At 40.9% G+C, this 23,009-nt stretch overlaps 1 protein-coding gene across 2 annotated transcripts in view; it reads right to left on the bottom strand.

Moving 5' to 3' along the window:
• Positions 1-23,009, bottom strand: part of LMX1B (LIM homeobox transcription factor 1 beta) — a 174,572-nt gene that overhangs the window by 5,739 nt on the left and 145,824 nt on the right. For both annotated transcript variants that reach the window (XM_077283615.1, XM_077283616.1), the window contains exons 3-6: positions 3,956-4,188; positions 1,681-1,859; positions 1,350-1,427; positions 1,189-1,255 (exon numbers count right to left, since the gene is read on the bottom strand). In XM_077283615.1, the coding sequence (XP_077139730.1) occupies positions 1,189-1,255; positions 1,350-1,427; positions 1,681-1,859; positions 3,956-4,188 (557 nt within the window). The remainder of the gene's footprint in view (positions 1-1,188; positions 1,256-1,349; positions 1,428-1,680; positions 1,860-3,955; positions 4,189-23,009) is intronic.

Raw genomic sequence — 23,009 nt, 5'->3', positions numbered from 1 at the left:
TTGGAAGTTTAGGACTTTGGATAGTGTTCCTCATATAGTTCAGGATACATAGAACACTTGGTTTTGAAGGATTTAAGCTAGAGTTAAGGCTTTACAAAGGAGCGGGATTAAGTTTAAGGTTCTTAAGGATAACGTTTGGGAAACATTTTTATTTTGGATAAGGCTCAAATTATATTGATATTATTTTAGACGGCTTTACATATTGGAAAGATTTATTAGGCTTTTACTATGGTTTTGGTTATGGCTAAGGTTTTTGGCAGTATATGATATACGGTTTTCATAAGGATTGATGCCTAAGATTTAAGATATTACTTGTAAATTTACATTTTTTGCTACTGGTAATCTTGAAGATTAATGGGAAATATTTTGCTTCTGAAAGTTGTACTTCGGATTTTGTCAACCTATGGCTTCTCTCTTTCTGTCAGAGGTTCATATATTTTTGACTAAAAACTGATCTGACATGGCTCTTTCATGAACTGAAGCCACAATACAAGTGTGAACATTGTCTTAGGAGGTGTAAAATCATAAGCTTATGATTAGTGGGGGCCACTTACTAAAAGTACAAAAATTAGATCTGTATACTGCACATTTTCGAGCTTAGAATATACAGAATCCTAACTTACCAATAACACAATTTATTGTTCTAACTTACTACCCAAATATAGATGCACACACTGGTTAAATTTTAATGCTCATTCCATGCAAATATAAAAAAATGGGGTTGAGGAGGACCCATGACGGTCCCTTTTGGAATCTGATAGTACTAAGTCTGGGAGTATAAAATTAAGTAGTGGATGTTTTTATAGATTTAGATGCTACTGTTAGCTACAGAAATAATAAGTATAATCAATGGATAAGGGTAAAACACAAGAGTGAAAATAAGTAGATGAAGCAGCAATATTCACAAAAGGTATAATATATAAAAGTGTACAAAAGTAAGAAATTGAAATTAAAATGTATCCATCTCCTATGATCACATTACTTGATCAATTGTATAATTACATACTTACATATATATAATTAATATATAATTATGTACATACAGATACAACACCCATGGGTTATAGACTAAGGGATGACTGGGGCTTAGTTCAGGGTCAAAGTCAGGATATCAATTACAAATATGCAGTACAATACATACTACACTACAGAGAAGGGATGATTACTAACAACAGTTATGCTAGTTACCTTGACCAAGTCTCTGAGAATTTTGTTGCTCTTGCTGTTGCTGATGCCTTCGTGCTAATTTCTTCATCTGTTTAACAGAATAGTAAAAGACTATGAGTAAATTGGTGTGATCTACTTAAAAAAAGAATATAGCAGTGATAAAGTATATGAGTATCACTTACTTTTGCTCTTTGGTTCTGAAACCACACCTGGACTACTCTCACACTAAGTCCGGTTTCAGCTGCTAATGTTTCCCTAACCTGTGAAATTAACAGTAAATAGTTATGTTCAATATGTGTATAAATGGTGGTGTATGAATTACAGTTAATGATATGACCATATATTGAGTAGTATTTTATACAAGGCTTTCCTTTCGATCTACTTTCCTCAACATATTTCAGCTGAGGCTTTGATGAAAATGAGCCTCTATAGTCAAAACTATTAAGGCAATTAGGACACAAGTTTACCAAAGAATATAACTTACAAGGTTACATAAAAATATAGGGTACATACCTTTCGGCAAGGTTTTGAAGACACCTCAAATGATGCTTTAAATGCCCTTCTCTGCTGCGTTGTGAGGATTGTCCTTGGTCGTTTTGGCCTTCTTGGGTCTTTACCATCATCACTGCCCTTTCCCTGACTGCCATGACATTTTCCTGGCTTTACGTCACCCTCTTCATCTTCACTCTTTACTGTAGTATAGAGCAACATACAAGCAAAGTTAAATCTTGTTATTCCAAAAATGGGTTGCAATAATAGGTGTATGGATGGACTGAGAAAAATAGAAAGGAGAATTGGTAGAAGAAGAAGGAAGAGGGCAAGAAAGAGAAGAAAAAGACACAATTAAAAATCGATGAGATGTGAATATAAGGAGAAGATGACAAAAAGGAATGAGAAGATAGAGGAGATGAAAAATTTGCAGCTTAAAAAATAGAAGAAGGAGGAGGAGAAAAAGAAAAATTAGAAAAAAAAAGTAAATGGAAGGGGAGGTGAAGAAAAACTAAGAAAATTGTGAAGCATAAGGTGAAGGAGAAAAAGGGAACAGAAAAGTAGATGCAAACTAAGAAAAAGGGGAGATAGGCAAAAAAATCTGAAGACATAGAAAGGAAAGTAGAAAAAAGATTTACAAATTCTTTCATACTTTGTATCTTTTTTCTTTTTGAAAATGTTGAGTCATTTCTATGAATAGGTCCTTAGAGAATCATTGGCTTCACATTACGCAGCCACATATATCACATAGACAGATTCTTACATGCTGGACCACCAGACATCTGTGCAAAAATGTGGCAAAGCCATAAAATATCTTGAACAGCAACGTAATAACATGCAGTGATATAATGGCTTGAGCAGCAATATTGTAATATGCAAAGCTATAAAATAAAATGCTAGAGTTATAAGAACCTGCAGAGATATATAATGTCATGCTGTGAGTGAGAGGGTACAGTGATATATCATACAGGCACATGTACTGTACAGAGAGGCGGAATGTTGTGCTGCAGACAATCCCATCGTGTACAATAAGACATATACAAATACGCAGGCTCAAAGTGACATACAAATTAATATTTTTTTTTTTTTTTTTTTTTGGGGGGGGGGGGGGGGGGGGGTTGGTGCTCAGCTCTTTTTTTCCAGTACTCTGTCTCTGACTTGTCTGCTCTTTCTAGGCTCCCTATAATAATCAACTTCAGTCTATGGATAATTTGCTTATTGAGCTTGATATAAAAATAAACAGGATTCACGGTGGGCAAAGAAGTGTGTAGAAAGCAGCAAAAGCTTTGATACATTGTAGCATACTCAGTTATACATATCAAACAACATGACATATTGTTATATTCTACAGGGACACTTTATAAACTTATAAAAGATTAAAGGGTCTGTCTGGTTTATAGTATTCATGGTCAAACACACTATTAGGGAGGTAACTAGGGAAAATCCTTTATTCGCCACCCCAAACTATTCTTTAGAATGAATTGTGGCTACAAAGAACATCTTCGCTCTGGAGGACCGAGAATGACAATGGATTTGAATAAAAATTGTGTAATTCTTTGTTTTTCCTGTGGTGGCACTGCAGGTAAACTCAACACTTGTGGACAGGGTTTTCTCATAAATCATAGCTGATCACTGAGAATTGAAAAAAGTCATATTCAGCTTATTTTCAGGGGACTAGTGTAACATAAAGGTAGACAATACTGTAATAGGCATGTTTTCAGGTTAATTTCTAAGACAAGAAGAGCCATTGTGAGGTTTGTCTTTTTTCTCAAGTTGTATTGGTAATAGAGTCAGATTTAAGGCAAATTTAATTTACTAATAAAAAATCATATATGTATAATTAATTTAATAATAATTTAAACTTAACGTCTATCAAGAAAAAGTTCCTTTTTGCCTCTGTCCCTTCATTGAAAGATCACTGGGATTTAAGGTATTGTAAGTATTGGGCTTTATTTATTGTATTTAACGGAACTTGTTTCGGCATCGTGCCTTCCTCAGGGGTCAAGACCCAAGAGGAAGGTTTGAGGATCTGGGCCAAAATGCATTGTTCTGTCCAAAAAGACCAATACTTTTAATTGCTTGAATCTAAGTGATCTTCTACCAGGTCAGAATCCAAGGCAAAAAAATACACTTTTTGTTGACAGAGTTAATCGTTGGGATCCATTATCTACTCCTATCAAGCAAGGTGAGGAGAATCATTTGCTGTTGCAGCGGTCATCACCCTCTGGGGGTATTGATGACCAGATCACCATTTCCTAGAGTATCCTTTTAAGTTCTAACACTATAAATTGTAACTCACCAGAATCTGAGTCATCTGGACTCCCGGAACTTAGAAGGTCCTTTTCCTTTTCATAGTCACTTTTACATAAAAGCTGTCCCTCCTTCAGTACAAACTCATCTCCCTTTCTTAGCTGTCGTTCACATACACAGCAGCAAAAGCAGCTCAGGTGATATACGCTCTCCAGGGCACGCATGACAAATTCTGTTGGCGCGATCTTCTCCATGCAACCGCTGCATTTTGCTGCAAAAAGTCTGAAAAATAGAATATGTAGTTAATGGTAAATCAAGTTTGACAAAAATAAGAAATATATCCCTGTTATACATGACTAGGAATGAGCGGACCCATGGAAGTTCAGGTTCTGGTACCTGACCCGAACTTTGGTCCAAAGTTTGGTTTAGATATCCAAACTTGAACCTCAACTCCACTGAAAACAATGGCGTTCTGAACTATAGAGCTGGAAAATTCTTTCACTCTATTCTCCCGGACTTCTGCCGAAACTCCGAACATTAAAACAGACTTACGGGAAAAGTCTGTGTTCGGAGTTTAGCACCGGACACTACTGTTGGATACGAACCCCAAACCTTTAAGTTTTTAGAAATGAAGCTATGATTCAGAGCATGTGTAGAGCCGGGGATTAAAGAGCCCCATTCTGGCAATTGGTGGGAGCCCAGTTTTCCATCCCCCAGCCAGCAAACTTCTTTTCACCCGACAGTTAAAGGAGCTGCACAGGGATTTAGGCAATGATGAGCTATGTTTAGACCTGCACAATAAAGGAGCTGCACAGGGATTTAGGCAATGATGAGCTATGTTTAGACCTGCACAATAAAGGAGCTGCATGGTTATGTACTTAGACAAGCAAATCTGCCTGTGTAAATAAAGGGACATAGATTAACTTTTACCAATGAAACATTGATGGCCTACCCTAAAGATAGGAACTTTAATATTGGTGATATCAGACATTCACTTGTATGGTAGAGACCTTGTAATACCATTTGTGGCAACTATACAATATATGGAATTGTGCCACTTCCAGTATGTAACAACCCCTTTATTCAGCTAAATGGTTATTGATCTATCCTTAAGGGCGAGAGCTTGTAGTACCTTTCATGGCCATGACATAATGTGTGGTCTATCCTTATGGGCGAGAGCTTGTAGTACCATTCATGGCCATGACACAATGTGTGGCGCTGTCCCATTTCCGATGTGCTTCAGTACCTTCAAGCAGCTGATCGGTGGGAATGCTGGGAGTCAGAATAGACCACCAATATCGGATCATTGAGAGTCTAAGGATAGGTCACTCTTTAAAGTGCTCTAAATTTTGACTTATTAATTATAGCAAACCAAAAAAAAGACGGCTTTCGAAGACCAAAATTTTCAATACAAAATGATCTTTTTGGTGAACAGTCAGGAAATGTAGTTTATGATGGCTTGCAGAAATACAGCTCATTACTCATGACATTTCAAAGAACCTACATTGTCTAAACAATAAGAAAAACAATATGTAATGTTCAAATGTGGTTCTGGAAATGACACAACTCCACATGTGTTTCTTCTTTCTAGATTCTTTTATTACTAAAAATATCTATCTACATCCAAAACTGAACTTCCAGTCACTGCGGCTCTGGGGATTGGGAAGGAGGGTGACTAATGAGCGCGTAGACTGTTAGAACCAGTCAGTGACATGAACAAGACGTGGAAAGTCCAAAAAGTCCTATGGACATAGACATAGCTAAGAGGGTGCAGAGGTAGCAGTTGGCCTGATGCCCAAGAGGGTGCAAAAAACTCCTCTGAACAAAACAAATGCCAATATTGTAGGATAGGCTTTCCATTGAAGTTCAAATGACACCAATAGAGATTTTTAGATAAAACTGGAGACTCCACAGTAGAGACGTAAGGGTTAGTGCCTCACACATAAATGTCATATGTCCTTCTACAGTATATATCTCTATCTATGGAAGATAGATAAATCGATTTATAATACTTATTTACTGTATCTATGTCTCTATCTACAGAATTTATGATCTACAGTATCTATCTATTGTTATTATTTATTTATTATGCTTTGCTTATCCAGCACCATCATGTTCCACAGCACTTAATTTACATTACCATCACTGTCCCCATTGGGACTCACAGTCTAAATTCCCTACCACAATGTGTTTGGAGGGTGGGAGGAAACCGAAGAACATGGCAAGAACATACAAACTCCTTGAAGATGTTGTCCTTGGTGGGATTTGAGCCCAGGACCCTAGCGCAGCAAAGCAAAAGCGCTAACCACTGAGCCACCGAACTGGCCAATCATCCATCTACAGTATCTGTATCTAGGCTACCTATAGTATCTAACTATCTACAACATCTGTCTACAGTATGTATGCAAAGTATCGATCTAATTATTATTGATCAATCTGTCTATTAACAGCATTTATTATCTACCATCCATCTCTTAATTTGTATATATATATCATATATTTATTTCATATCTATTGTATCTATTATCTATCATCTATTTATTATCTATCTATCATCTATATCATCTATCATCTATCTATCTAGTTATCGAATATCTATCTACTGTATGTATTGTACATGTAGACTTACGATGTAGGTGTACTATTATTTACATATAATTGTGCAGGTGAAGTTGATGATTTATGATGAGAGGATGCTGGGACGCTCTCCACCATCTGGTTAATGAACGCCTAATTCTTTATCTATGCGGCTCACTTCTAGCGTTAAATTTGGTCCTTCTCTTTTCCTTAGCAATTGCATTTCCACGTTTACTCTTTCAATATCTCTCCTTCTGCCACTCGCCTGTCTCTCTCCTGCCCTTAATTTCCTTCTGTGTATCCACAAACATGTTTAATTGTTTTACTACAGCGTTTATTATAAGACCAGTGAATGGGGCTACAGTGCGCACATTAAGCTCGCTTCAAGAAGCTTGAACTATAGACCGCCTTAACCCAACAGGAAGTTTTCAGAGCAGAAGAAGACATGGTACCAGAGATGTAACTTAAAAAGCGTCAGAAGGTCTCCATACACATAAGATGGTCGGGGGATAATGTCACAGGAAATTCAGGAGGTCCCCATACACATAAGATGGTCGGAGGATAATAATGTCACAGGAAAGTCAGGAGGTCCCCATACATATGAGATGGTTGGGGGACAATATCACAGGAAAGTAAGGAAGTCCTCATACACACAAGATGGTCGGGGCATAATGTCACAGGAAAGTCAGGAGGTCCCCATGCACATAAGATGGTCGGGGAATAATGTCACAGGAAAATCAGTAGATCCCCATACACATTAGATGGTTGGGTGATAATGTCACAGGAAAGTCAGGAGGTCTCCTTACACATTAGATGGCTTGGGGATAATGTTACAGGAAAGTCAGGAGGTCCCCACATACAAATGGTCAGGGGATAATGTCATAGGTGAGTCAGTACGTCTCTATACACAGAGGGTCAGAGGTTTATGTCACAGGAAAGTCAGGAGGTCCCCATCTACATTAGGTGGTTAGGGAATAATGTCATAGGAGAGTCAGGAGGTCTTCTTACACATTAGGCTACTTTCACACTAGTGTCTTACGACGCACGTCGCAATGCGATGTGCAGACGTACCGACGCATACTGTGCAAGAAAAACAACGGGGCAGCGGATGTGTTGTAAAACTGTGATGTCCGGGAAGGCGGGGGCGGAGTTCCGGCCGCGCATGCGCGGTCGGAAATGGCGGACACGACGCACACAAAAGCGTTACATGTAATGTTTTTTTGTGCCAACAGTCCGAAGCAACACGACGCATCCGTCGCACGATGGATGCAACGTGTGGCAATGCATCGCTAATGCAAGTCTATGGAGAAAAAACGCATCCTGTAAGCAATTTTTTTCTCCAAAACTACGCATTGCAACGTGCGTCGTACGACGCTAGTGTGAAAGTAGCCTTAGATGGTCAGAGGATAATTTCACAGGAGAGTCAGGAGGCCCTATATACAATACAAGGTCGGGATACATTTCAGAGAAGAGTATTTTGGCCTCCATACAAATTAAATGATTGGGAGACATTGTTGAGGACCAGTCAGGTCACTGGCATTACATGGTCTGAGGATGATGTTATGGGAGAGTCAGGAGGTCGCCATAAACATTGGATGGTTGGAATATATGTTGAAGAAGTTTGGAGATGATGTTGTGGGAAAGTTGTACGATTCAAGAGGTCTCCATACACATTGAATGTTTCAGAGATTATATAAAATAAGAATATGTTGGCCTCTATACACCTTAGATAATCAAGGGTTGATGTCTCAAGAAAGTCAGAAGTAAAGATGATCAGTGATCACACCTCCTAAAATTTGATTCAAGCAGATTCACTCAAATCAGGGAAAAAGGAGGGATTTGATTCACATTGAATAAATTTGGTGCAAATCGAATCTGACAAGAAGGGATTAAAAAATAATCAAAAATTTTGGGGGAAATTTGGAGCAAATTCAGTTTATCTAGAATCTCTTACCTCATCTCTAGTAAGAAGGTCTGTTTAATTTATCTATCTACTATCAATCTATTTAGTTGTGATGGTCAGGTGAGGTTATCACAAGAGACCACCATACACAATAGATGGTTGGGAGGCCCCATAACACATTAGATGGTTGGAGATATTGTCACAAGAGAATTGGAAGAGCCTTATACCCATGAGAATTTCAGGGGGTGATATTCGTGGAGTGTTAGGAGACTCCATACATATTAGATGGTTTGGGATACTGTCACAAGAGAGTTGGAAGAGCCTCATACTCATAAAAATATAAGGGGGTTGATAACCAAGGAGTGCTAGGAGACCCCATACCCATTAAATGGTTGGGGATGATGTTACAAAAAAGTTGGGAGGACCTCATAAAACATTACATGTTTAGGGATATTGTCACAAGAAAGTTGTGGGAGCCCCATACCCATAAGAATGTCAATGTGAATGATATTCAAGGAGTGTTAGGAGACCCTATATATATTAGATGGTTGGCGATACAGTCACAAAGATTTGGAACAGCCTCATACCCATAAGAATGTCAGGGGGTGATATCCAAGGAGTGTGAGGAGAGCCCATACACATTAGATGGTTGGAGATGATGTTACGCAAGAGTTGGGAGGTGCCCAAACCTATAAGAAGGTCAATTGTTGATAACTGGGGAGTATTAGGAGACCCCATGCATATTAACTGGTCGGCCAGTGCTGATGAAATTAGCTGGTACAGCCCTATTAATCTAATGTGTATGTCCAGTTTTAGCCTTGTAAATAAATGACAGATGCAAAATATTAAGTGCATTGCCCATTACGGTATATCCTACATCCATAGCAGATACTCCGGTATAGCCCCTTAGAGATACTACTCCATAGATAGACAATATTCACAAATGTCAGTTACACTAAATCTAGAAATTCATGGAAATCCCAAATCATTTTTTGATGATTTAATAATAGACATATCAATGTTCTCCCAAGGATAAATAATACATCCCTTTAGTCTATACTTGGTGCCAATGTTGGCTCAATCCAGCAATCTGGTTGAAAATCTGGGCTGTGTTCAGGGGGCTGTCAAGAACGTCTAATTTTCAGAAGCTGCACAATGAGTTTACCAACATGATCAAAGATCAGTGGAAGTGAGAGATGGATATTTTATCATATTATGCTAAACTTTACAATGGATCACAAAATAAAACAAACATGATGAAAAGGAAGAACAGTCCTTTACACAATACTGTAATTGTAACCAGAGCGCTCCTCTGTCAACCTTTTTGGTTTGGATCAGGGCAGAATCGCTACCAATGTTGACATGACGAAGCTACACAAAACTCCGCATACTGCCCGGATTCCTTTTTTATACCATAATACGCCTTAGAATTATATACTGCAACTATTGCCTTTGATGGTCCTGTCTTCTCCTATAGCCTTCACATAGCATAACCAGAAAATGTTATATATACCGTACATTATTTCTATAGGGTGATCAAAAGTTAACAGGCTCGGTATTAACCCTTTCAAGAATAGAAGGAGTTAAAATTCTGTTCTAGCAGATAAGCACATTCAAAGCCGTAAAGAGAACAAGTGATATCCGTCCCTCCTCTATGACTAATAAAATACTTCCTGTGGATTCTCCTTTATGACCGATATCTATCACAAGGCTGAGAAATTTACGAGGACCCCTCTCGTTATTGCTCCAAGCTTCTCGAATTAAAACGATTTTTCATTTCCAAAAGTCTTGCGTGCTGTTGTTCCTAACAGCTCTCTCCTGCCCCCTGCTCCGCTTCGTATCGGTGCACAACGACACCCTAAAGACTTCGTGTGTAATATTCTCAGAATAGGCATGAAACAGCTGCCGGAGAAGTAAAGAGCTTTAACTGCAATTATGGTTCTGCTTAACAATTAGAACTTCTACAAAAAAATGGAAGAATGTTCTGTATCGGAATATTTTTCCAAGAGGTTGGGAGACTATACAGCTATGATTTTTTTTTCTCATACTTTTTTGACTTATGTATATTTAGCATAATTATTAGTGATTTTTATTTAAATAATGAATATGAATAATTAATAAAATTAAATATATTATAGTTGTTTTCTCTAGAGGAGCTGACCTAATACAAAAATGTTAGGGGTCTACTCTACTAATATTTAGGGTTTAACACATGTAAGAATTATTATTTGGCTATACAGGTTGGGGTTTATCATGATCCAGTGATTTTAAGATGATATTTATTATGCTAATTAATCTCAGAGCAATATTGAAACCCAAGAAATATATGGTAGAGTTGCCCAAAATTGCCATTGCTCGACGTTATGAAAAACTAATTACTTACTAGATGGGTAGCAATAAACATGTTTCTTGTCTACCTTGGAATATCTCAAACTTTGATGTCCCCCTACCAGTAATTTCTTCCAATTGTCACAGTATTACGTAATAAGTGAAGCTGAAATCAATACAAAGAAGCAATCTCGAGACTAATGATTAGATAATGATGTCTACTACTGAACATCTTGATTAGGTTAATCCAATATTCTGGTTTCATGTGGACCTGTTACCATAATGTGTCAACTGGATCTATTGACATGATCTGTTTTCCAGAGTAGAAGACATGCCACAGGGTGCTATATTTTCCAGCAAAAGTAATTGTTTTGTTGGGATCATGTAGAAATTAACAGAAATAAAAATCTCTGAGGGTACCTGCACACTTAGCAGACTTGCAGATGTGAAATGTTTCTGCAGCATTTAAGAAGTGCATGCAAATTTTGAAGACGTGGCTCTGGATCCTGTGACCTGAGCCCATCCGGAATGGAGCTGACATGCTTGACATCCTGTTTATTCATTGGTATGGAAATAGCGAAGCACCATACCTGGTCTTCTCAATATGGGGCTGAGCACAGTACCCAGAATTCAGAACCCCATTCTTGGGATCACTTGGGATCCCAATGGTAGGAGCCTCAGCAATCAGCAAGTTATCACCTATCCTATAGAGAGGATATGATTTTTGATTCTGGAATACATTTTAAAACATCTTCAATCAATGCAACCAATATTCCTAACCAATATTCCTTATGTGATATAACTTACAGCCACCCTAGCTACTTCAGATGGCTGTAGAACATTTGGCCGACAGATATCTCTTCCAACTCCTCCATATATAGAATCGCTTGCTTGGCAGAGCACTCCTCCAATCTCAGACTTCTACTGCTCATACACCAAAAAACCCATCTTCAATTTATCTAAAAGTTATAGCTCTTGGATGACAAGGAGGAAAAAGCAAAAGCAAAGAAGGGTCCATCAGGATTCTGTCACCCAAGATCATGCATAAATCTGGGGTGGTGAGCTCATGGACATACCCTTAGGGTATGTGCACATAACGTTTATAAGACGTCAGCCCATCCGCCAGAGTTTTCCAAAATGAAGCTGCTTCAAGCTAAAGCCAGAAGTCTTTTTCCTGAAGTGGCTTTGCTGGCAGTTTTGAAATCAGAATCACCCCTTAAAATGGACATACTACCATAACAATTCCACCACTCACTGTGCCCTAGGTATGCTGTGAGTGACAGCTCAGCCATCCTATGGATAGCAGGGGCGTTGGGCTGTCAGTGATGTGTTTGGGTTTCCTCCAAGTGTTTTCCTTTACAGATAATTGCCAGGCTACTTAACTACCAATCATTGCCAATTGTAGCATCAGTTCAGTGGTGTATTTACTCTGTGCACTGTATTTTGATATTCTGATCGTTTGTTGCCAGACCTTGTATTTGCCTTTTGACTACCCATTTGTATTAGCACTTTGGCTTTTGACATATTCTGACTTTAGTTACCAGACCCCGGACTTTGCCACTGACTATAAGTTTGTCTTACCCTCTGTCTTTGATGTACGGTACTTTCCTGGCTTTTAACCTTGGACCTCTTGACCACTCTGTCTCATGGCTAGTTTGTCTAGTCCGTGAGTAGTGACTAGTATCACAGCTACTTCTTTTAACCACCTCCTGGTTTCCAAACACTGAAGCAGTTAAAATAAGTAAAAAAAAACCAAACAACTAATCATGTGCACAGCAGTGACGATTTTACATTCTGCACATTATATTCACTTTTTGTGGCGCCTTTCCAGCACTTCTTTAAGCAGAATCAGCCTGAAAAAGATTATTTGTGCACATAGTATACTTTATAATAATAGGAATCTTATTAGTAATACTATTACTATTATTCTGATTGCAAACACTACCCGCACATTAGGGAAAACTGAATTGTGTGCATTTACCTTACTGGAAGCAGAAAAAAAAATTCTTTAAAGCTACTGTAAGTTCCCATTATGAGTATTTTGTGCGTTTATCTCTACTGCAGTAACTACAACAGGACATATCACAGAACAAAAGAACTTTGGCTGTTAGTACAAGGAGCATTGATCAGTTGGCAGATCCTGATATACTGGAGCGAAGAGGAGGTAGAATGTTGTACAAATAAGGTTACATAGAGGATCCTGGACATAATAGAGCACACACAATCCTAAATAAGGTTCTGGTAATCCCGGGATCTCGTGTTAGCTGTGTGTATACAGGTGCCGCTGATCCTTATCCTAAACACAGATGCAGATAAAGCGCCTTATCACATGTTGCTGTTTGCAGAGCACTTCTCAGCCTTTCACTCCCACTTTGCCTCTTCTCTCCTACTTATCTTTCCTATTTAAATACCCCATAATAGAGGCCAGCTGATGGTAAAGCATCCCGTCAACGTTCTTGGTTTCTCTCCTTTGGCCAGAATAGAGACAGCCCTTTACCAGTCTGGATATATATTGTGGATCTGGATCTGTTTAGTATACTGGATCTAAGACGTATGGTGCAGGAATACGTCATGATGTTACCTAGATACAATTAGTGAATGGCTGAAGGCTGGGTGACAACTAACAATACGAGAGCCTTAGGCTAGGTGCATACCCGCATCATTTTTAAAGCAGAAGAAAACTTCAGAATATTGGCAATAGTGTTCACCTGCAGCTTCTTATTGGATATATTTTGTGGTGGCTTTTTTTTTTGTATTATTTCATACACTCATGGCCAAAAGTGTTGGCATCCTTGAAATTGTTCCAGAAAATGAAGCATTTGTCCCAGAAAATTATTGCAATTACATATGTTTTGTCATGCACATGTTTATTTCATTTGAGTGTATTGGAACAACACAAAAAAACAGAGAAAAAAGTCAAATTAGAAATAATTTCACATAAAACCCCAAAAATGGGATGTACAAAATTGTTGGCACCCTCAACTTAATATTTGGTTGCACACCCTTTGGAATAAATAACTGCAATCAATAGCTTCGTATAGTCATCTACAAGCTTTTTACTCCTCTCAACTGGAATTTTGGACCACTTCTTTTGGAAACTGCTCCAGGTCTCTCATATTTTAAGGCGCCTTCTCCCAACAGCAATTTTAAGATCTCCTCACAGGTGTTCAAAGGGATTTAGATCCGAACTCATTGCTGCCTCTTCAGCACTCTCTAGTGTTTTGTTTCCATCCATTTCTGGATGCTTATTGAAGTATATTTGGGGTCATTGTTCTGCTGGAAGACCCATGGCCTAGGATGCAAGCCCAGCTTTCTTACACTGGGCACTACATTACGACCCCAACTCCTTTGATAATGTTTAGATTTCTTGATGCCTTGCACAAAGTCAAGGCTCCCAGTGCCAGAGTGAGCAAAGCAACCGCAAAACATCTCTGAATCTCCACCATATTTAACTGTAGGTAGTTTTCTTTTCTCTGTAGGCTTTATTCAGTTTTCGGTAAACAGTAGAATGATGTGCTTTACCAAAAAGCTCTATCTTGGTCTCATCTGTCCACAAGATGCTTTCCCAGAAGGACTTTGGCTTACTTACATACATTTTAGCAGTCTAACTTTTGTATGTGTGGAGCGCCCCCACACCGCCGCAGGGCCGAGGGGTACCCGGAGCCGGGCCTCTGGGTCTCAGTCCTGGGGTTGTCACGGTGGCTAGACCCGGTCCGTGGCCCTGTCTGTCAGTGGGGGACGTCCAGTGCAATAAGTCGTGTTGTAACGGTGCAGTTGTGGGGTGCAGGTCGCGGTAAATAACGAGGACACCAGGTTGCAGTCTCTTTACCTCTTTACTGGAGATCTCTGAGTCCTCAGTCCAGAATATGGTTCACCAGGCTGTGCAAGTCCGGCCGGTCCAATGGCACCTCCAGAGTTCACTTCACAGGTGGAAATCGGTGCCTTCCTTCTTAGCGCTATGTGTTGTAGTCCTTCCCTGCTGTGCTTACGGAAAGTACCCCACAACTGTTGTGTCTGTTTCTTAAGTTCCCTCACAACTCGATTAAATGATGTTCTTCTAATCGTCCGTCCCTTCCTGATGTTGCAGTTAGAACGGCACCCGTTTGTCGGGTAGGCCTGGAGTTCTTCCGGGACCCTAGAGACGCCCCTCTCCCGCAATTGCCTCCCAAGACTTCATAGGTGATATGTGTTAGACAGCCCGCCTTAAACTGACTGTCCTGCCGCTGTTTAGAGTATTGCTTGAAGCTGAATGTTATAATACTCCCTCGGCGTTCCGGCCACCGGTAGTGCGCCTCAGTAGGGTGTTGCTCCGGTCTTACAGCACGACCCCTACTGGAATTCTCCTATTGCTTGATCTCGTTTCTCACTCAGCACAATCTATCTCGCTTCTAGTCCTTTCTTGGGCCCCGCCGCTTCCCGGAGCTGGCGCGGACCCGTTACGTTCTTTCCAATGCCAAGCCTCTGTCAGGATCCCACCCCTGACAGAGACCCTACTGTCTCTTCCTCCACAACACCCTCTGCCACTAGGTGTTGCTTCGTCCAATCCAGTCAGCTTTCTGATCTAACTTCCTGCCTGACCCCCAGTTTACCCACTATGGTGGGGAGTGGCCTAATGAATAGAACCCTTAGCTCCCCCCGGAGGCCCGGCTGTGAAATGTATTGGTGTCTGTGATACCTGATCAGTTGAACTCCTTCAGTGCCATCGGACGCACCATGGCTCCCCATAGTGGCGGAGCCACAGTACTGCAACGACCAGGACTCTGGGGCGCTGCACTCCCCCCTGGTTAAACACAGTACTCCGGGACTGGGAAGAAAACAACAATACAAGTTAGCAAAAAGACATACAATTTTGTTGAGTGCAATGACAATAAGTATACTTGAACAGGCTTCCCTTTATGGGAGGTAAGGACACTTGAACGTTACAAACATGGCAAAAATATCATAGCTACATGCTATAATTTACTTCTGTTACCCAACCGGGCATTCTACTTAAGTGCAAAATTGTTGAACAATAATTTAACATTGCCTTTAAGGACTCACACTCTAAATCCACTAAAGACCTTCCTATAATCACATTATAAGGCACTTTAACTTTTTCATTCTCCTACTTTGGATCTGCAGGACCGCCTGTCCTATCGGCACCAGACCTACTGCCTCTCCTTTCTGTTACAGGACCGCCCCGTTCAGCCAGGGCCTACTGCCTTTTCAACTACTATACACAGTATAGAACATAACTTTTCTTTCAGTTTGAGAACACTGAGCCGGCTCTACTTGGCTCCTATAAGGACTCACCCACTAACCCTTACGGGTTCACTTTCTGTCCTTAGTAACACATTACTAACTTTCGATGGGGAACGCAGGGTTTACCTTCTATCCCCCCCCTTTTCTTATCAACATTCTCAACTATCCCCTTATAACATCAATCTTCATTACTATTTTCTTTCTGGAAACATCATCTGCATTTCTCTACATTTAACCAATCAAATACATATAACTTTTACATGTAAGAATTATCATCACTTTCGCTCATCAAGTCATTATTGCTATCCATCAATCTTAAAGCAATACGATTCTTCAAATATACACGTGGATGTCCCCTTTAAGAAGGGACCAAATCTTCAGGAGGTAGCATTTGTTCTCTAGCTACCAGTCCATACTCAGCAAAGGCTCCGGTGCAGTATCTTCGCAAAGAGTCTCTTTCTAAGTAAAACCAGTAGGAAACACCCTTAAGAAGGTGTGAACTATGTACAAGAAGTTTGTATCATGCACTGTTCATGATTGCGGCAGTTCTTTCAGGGATGAATAAACAGGAAACAAAACAAAAAGCAGAAGAAGGGATCCCGGGTAAACAAAGGGATCCCTTTAAGAATAACCCAGATCGGGTTTAAAGTAGCAAAAAGCGGGGAAACAAACAGTTAACTATGTACAGTTTCAGGTTTCCGAGGTTTAGTTGGACGGCTTCCAGGGCTGCACCTGGCACTTAACCCTTCTTGGCCTGGGCAAAGTGAGGTCCAGGGTTACACCCAGTGCTGGACAAACGCCGTTAATCCGTCCTTCATGTATGGTTAAATCATGCGCAGCGATGGAGGTCTGCGCAGCTTGAGTATGGGCATTTGCTGCAGCAGAGGTAGCGGCCGCTGCAAGATCAGTCACTGGAACGGAGTCAGCAGCTGTGGCACTAGCAGTCACTGGAGGGGTGTCGGTCGTCAGGGCAGGGTCGTCTTTCATACCTGCTTCAGATGCGGTCCCTCCGGTGCCGGTCTGCTCTGCCTCCGCTGGGGTCTGGAACGCTGGTTGCAGGGCCTTGTGCTGCGACATTGTCATCTCTGCTTGCAGCATACCCCTTTCCGGCAGGGCCTTGCTTTCCAGCTTCGGAGCGCTGGGACTTCTTCCCTGCTCCGGACCAGATGAGGCTGCCGACAGATGTCCGGTGAGGCTCCTGATGATGGCCTTCTTCCACCCGGCCTCAGTGCTCAGCTGCGTCCGCCGGGGTCGGTCGCTGAGCTCGTCCACTCCGGCCTGCAGAAATTCAGCATCAGCGGTGGAGGCCTGGTTGCGGTGCCCCTCCGGGTGGCTGGGGGAGTCTCCTCTGCTCCGACCCCACCCTCCGGCTCCGGGCGGCTCGCCATGGCGTCCTCCATGTCGCTCGCTCCTTCTTCCTGGTCCTTTTCCCGCTCTCTTCTTCGTGGGCGGTTTCGTTTTCGTTGTCTCTGCCCACCATTAAGAATCAGGAGGCAGATCTCGGCTGCTGACGGACACGTCCTCAAGGGGCCGAGATATTTAGACTGGGCGGCCATTGTCTTTCGCGCTCTTCAGCTTGTTCACGCCCACTTCCACGCCCTTCTTCTTCTCCTGCGCTCTCCTTAGCGCTGTAATGGCGGCGGTTTTGGCGGGAACTTCTGGCGGCAAGTGGCAACACACAGTCCTTGTAATAAAGCACAGTCCAAGCACGATAAATCACAGTTCCAAGGCACACATGACCTGATTCTTCAGGCTTAAGTAGATCCTGTTTGTGACGCCAAGTTGTGGAGCGCCCCCACACCGCCGCAGGGCCGAGGGGTACCCGGAGCCGGGCCTCTGGGTCTCAGTCCTGGGGTTGTCACGGTGGCTAGACCCGGTCCGTGGCCCTGTCTGTCAGTGGGGGACGTCCGGTGCAATAAGTCGTGTTGTAACGGTGCAGTTGTGGGGTGCAGGTCGCGGTAAATAACGAGGACACCAGGTTGCAGTCTCTTTACCTCTTTACTGGAGATCTCTGAGTCCTCAGTCCAGAATACGGTTCACCAGGCTGCGCAAGTCCGGCCGGTCCAATGGCACCTCCAGAGTTCACTTCACAGGTGGAAATCGGTGCCTTCCTTCTTAGCGCTATGTGTTGTAGTCCTTCCCTGCTGTGCTTACGGAAAGTACCCCACAACTGTTGTGTCTGTTTCTTAAGTTCCCTCACAACTCGATTAAATGATGTTCTTCTAATCGTCCGTCCCTTCCTGATGTTGCAGTTAGAACGGCACCCGTTTGTCGGGTAGGCCTGGAGTTCTTCCGGGACCCTAGAGACGCCCCTCTCCCGCAATTGCCTCCCAAGACTTCATAGGTGATATGTGTTAGACAGCCCGCCTTAAACTGACTGTCCTGCCGCTGTTTAGAGTATTGCTTGAAGCTGAATGTTATAATACTCCCTCGGCGTTCCGGCCACCGGTAGTGCGCCTCAGTAGGGTGTTGCTCCGGTCTTACAGCACGACCCCTACTGGAATTCTCCTATTGCTTGATCTCGTTTCTCACTCAGCACAATCTATCTCGCTTCTAGTCCTTTCTTGGGCCCCGCCGCTTCCCGGAGCTGGCGCGGACCCGTTACGTTCTTTCCAATGCCAAGCCTCTGTCAGGATCCCACCCCTGACAGAGACCCTACTGTCTCTTCCTCCACAACACCCTCTGCCACTAGGTGTTGCTTCGTCCAATCCAGTCAGCTTTCTGATCTAACTTCCTGCCTGACCCCCAGTTTACCCACTATGGTGGGGAGTGGCCTAATGAATAGAACCCTTAGCTCCCCCCGGAGGCCCGGCTGTGAAATGTATTGGTGTCTGTGATACCTGATCAGTTGAACTCCTTCAGTGCCATCGGACGCACCATGGCTCCCCATAGTGGCGGAGCCACAGTACTGCAACGACCAGGACTCTGGGGCGCTGCATATGATCATGTGCATGTCCCAGTTTGTGCTGACACTGATGCACACTGAGCCTGTAGGACAGCTTGAATTTCTTTGTAACTTGATTGAGGCTCCTAATGCATCATCTGGACTATCCTGTGTTGCAACCTTTAATCAATTTTTCTTGCCGTCCATGTCCAGGGAGAATAGCTGCAGTACAATGGGTTGTAAACTTCTTGATTATGTTGCACAACATGGACAAAGCAACATCAAGATCTCTGGAGATGGATTTGTAACTTTGAGAGTCTTGATATGTTTCCACAATTTTGGTTTGGTTTTCAAGTCCTCAGACAGTTCTCTTCTCCTCTTTCTGTTCTCCATGCTTAGTGTGGCACACACAATGCAAAGATTGAGTCAACTTCTCCCGTTTTTGTCTGGTTTCAGATGTGATCTTCATATTGTCCACACCTGTTACTTGCCACAAGTGAGTTTGAATGAGCATCACATGCTTGAAATAAGTTGTTTACCCATATTTTTGGAAAAGTGTCAACAATTTTGTCAGGCCCATATTTGTGGCTTTGTGTGAAACACACACAGGAAATAAACAAATTACAAGACATGTAAAATTGCAGTAATTTTCTGGGAGAAATACTTTATTTTCTGGAACAATTTCAATGGGGACAACACTTTCAGCCATGACTGTACATACCATAGTAGCGACTTACAAGTCACCAGAAGAATAGACCGGTCAAATATTTTAGGATATGCGCACACTTCGGCTGATAGATGCCAGCGCATTCACTGAGTTTTTGGAGCAGAGAACACTTTTCTGACATCTTACGAGCAAGGTTGCCAACTTGATTTTTGATTAAGCTGTCCAAAAAAAAAAAAAAAGTCAAGGGCAGACAATTTTTTTTTTACGAAAACATTGATGATGTTTTTGGTGAGTTTTTTTTATATTGCATTTTTTTAAAAAAATGTAAGTAAACTATCTTACTTAATAGATGCAGAAATGCTGTTGAAAATCTGCAACATCAAAAATTCACCAAATAGCTAATTGTGGGAATTTAACCCTATAAATCATAACAATTGTAAGTTATAAGACACAGAACATGCACAGCAAGTCGTTTTAACATTACTGTTCATATATTCATTGTTTTGGGCATTTTTTTAATGCTTTTTCAAGCGGTTTCCTGGCGAAATCTGCCTGAAAAAGACATGATGTGCACATATCATTGGGGTATACGAACATGTAATTTTTCATAGGAGATAAAAAATAATGAGTTTTCGAGTTGAAACCTTTTCAGGAATTGCTCCTCCTTTGGGGAGTTTTTTTGTTCCTTGATGTGATTTTGAAAGAGCTTTTTCCTGTAGCTTTTTCTTGCAGCAGCCAGAATTTGGAGAGGTTTCTTTCAGGAGTCTCATCAAAAAAGTTAAATGCATTTTTTTTTTCACCAGGCATTTTCACAATACCTCTTCCAAAAAAAAATTCATATGAACAACAAAGTGGATTTCCCACAGAAATTAATTGTAATCATTTTTTGAAGCAGTTTTTCCATGAGAATTTTTGAAGATCTGTTATAAAGAAAAATAAAAAAAAAAGCTCAGTGTGAGCATAGCTTTAGGATATATGTAGCCCGTATGTCCTGATTCATCAAGGTGCTTATGCCAGAATTCCAATGTAAAACACTTTCAAGCGTTGACATTTTATTGTGAGAAGGTACACAAAGTTGTGCAAAAATATTGCTACTTTTTACGCCAGTTTCAGCCAGCTTTGCAAAAATGGGCAGAGCTGTTTCGAGATGGGGTGTTGCAATGCATGGAGGTGTACGCCAGTGATAAGATCTGCCAAATTCTTTAAGCGGTGTGTGCCTTTTAATGAATTAGGAGCATCTTATTTTCTGCACCCTGATTTTTGAGACTGGGGTACGAAATGTCAGTCTTGATGAATCAAGGTCATAGTTTGTTTTTTGTTTTTTTTAGGTAGTCAAAAACGAGTATTGTACTGTATACCTTTTCAGGATATGCTCCTTCTTCTGGGAGTCTTTCGCTTCCTGAAGTGGCTAGGTTTACGAGGAATACTTTGAGGGGGAGTTTGAAGTGGATGTGCTCCAAGATTTTACTTAAAAACCACTTGAAATATTGTTTCAATATTCTTCCTACTCAATCTTATTCCTCAGGTGCAGGCATTGCAGGAACATAGGTATGGTTACGAGGTCTTAGCTAGTTGCTAATGGTCATAACCATGGATACCTAAGGTCCTGCAACGCATGCACATGAGGAAAGAGACATAGTGAATCAGAAGAACTATACAACAATTCTAATTGGAGGTATATGCTAAAATTATTATTATTATCACAACTACTACATATTGGGATAAGATCTTGGAGTTGAGAATACCCCTTTAAGGCTACGTTCCCACATTGAGTTTTGGTATTGCAGATATTCTGCACCTATGAAGTATAATTTACTTTTTCAACATACGTTTTTATCGCATTTTTTATGCTGCATTTTTTTGTCTCTTGTTGGTGTGTCTTGAGTTTCTGCTGTGGAAATGTATTAAAAGCTCATGTGCTATTTTTTCCCCTACAGATTTTCCACATCTAATGCAAGTCTATGGTGAAAATCAGCACTTTAAACTCAGCGTACTTGCAAGAGAAATTGACATGTTGCAAATTGAAAAAAAGGCATACTGGGCACAAGACTTCTATAAATCCCATCCACTTTGCTGAAACTGTAAAATTATACGCAGCAACAAAAACTCCCCAAAAACTCATTGTGGGCACACAGCCTTAAAACGGAAAATCCAGACTGCTGTTCATTTATGGAGTTTTTTTTAAGTTTTTTTTCCCACAACAAGGTCCTTTAAAACCTGCAGAATTAAAAGTAGTAACGTCAATTATTCCAGGCGGATTCCTAGTTGAATCCACTCCAAACTTGACACAGTCAAGTAAAAAGGCTTCAAAACAAAATGCTTAAAAAAAAAACCTCTTCAAAATAAAATGTGTGGCTTAAGTAAAGAAAATAAAAAGTTTAGCTTTTAGTTGCCATGATTTTTATAATGAAGGCCACACATTAAAAAAATAAAATAAAATGGACCCTGTTGCTAAAAAGGTGGAGCTCAGGCAGAAAATCATTATTCCCATCCATATATAGATTCATGGATGAATATTTCTTTTTTTTTTTTTTTTTTTTTAGAACTGCAATGGTGGTGTAGATGGAGGAGGGGAGGACCAGCAGGGGTCTTTTTGCTCTTCTTCTGCTGTGCATACTTTTTGTCATTCAGATACCTTCCATGACACCATTGTGTGGATATAATGAACTTCCATTCACAACTATATAACTATCGGGGGTCTAGCTACCACCACTCCCTGATGCCAGAGGGGGCCCAATAAGCAGACACTAGTATTATTATTATTATTATTTATTATTATTATTATACATTGGTTCATAGGGATATTTAGTAAGCCTTTTACACCCGTTTCCTTGCAAAAATAAAGTGGTAAATTTTGGCAATTTTGATTCAATTTTACACCCACTCTTACTGCTTTTCTAAAGAATTTTGGCAAGAATAGCAGGAAAAAAAACTAAATTACCTACAATGTTTGGGCTTCACGTTGCCTTTGGCTGCAATGGCGACTTTTTGTGTCTGCTACATCTAGGCATAATGCAAGGGAATGGAGTCACATTGCTATCTGCAAGACCGCAAGCTAGTCACAAAAATGGAGGACCAGTTGGATTTTTTGTGACTTACTCGTGTCGTGACCCCATTCACTTGCATTATGCTCCAGTGTGGTAGCGATGTACAGAGATCTTAGGCTACGACACAAGTCATGTGGCCAAAGAAGCTTGTCCCTCCTAACAAATATGGTGCATCTTTGTGTCTGTGCACACGTTAAGTATTTGCTGCGTTTTTGTCAAGGTCACGGTTTTTTTTTTTCTGCGCAGATTTGTCACAAAAACTGAAGGACTTCCTAGTGCCAGCAAAGTGATTAAGATTACTCAGTTGTTTATTTTTTTCCTTGTGGTATCAGATCTGCAGCACGTCAATTCATTTTTTTCTATTGGAATGGGAAAAACGCATAAAAAACTGCGTAAAAACTGATCAAATTTTATGCTGTGTTTTTCCTGACAACATATCAGTAATTGCAGCAGATT

Source organism: Ranitomeya variabilis, chromosome 2, assembly GCF_051348905.1.
Source record: "Ranitomeya variabilis isolate aRanVar5 chromosome 2, aRanVar5.hap1, whole genome shotgun sequence".
Classification (NCBI taxonomy): Eukaryota; Metazoa; Chordata; class Amphibia; order Anura; family Dendrobatidae; genus Ranitomeya; species Ranitomeya variabilis.
Note: the sequence above shows the minus strand (reverse complement) of the source record. Positions and strands in the feature narration are given on the sequence as shown.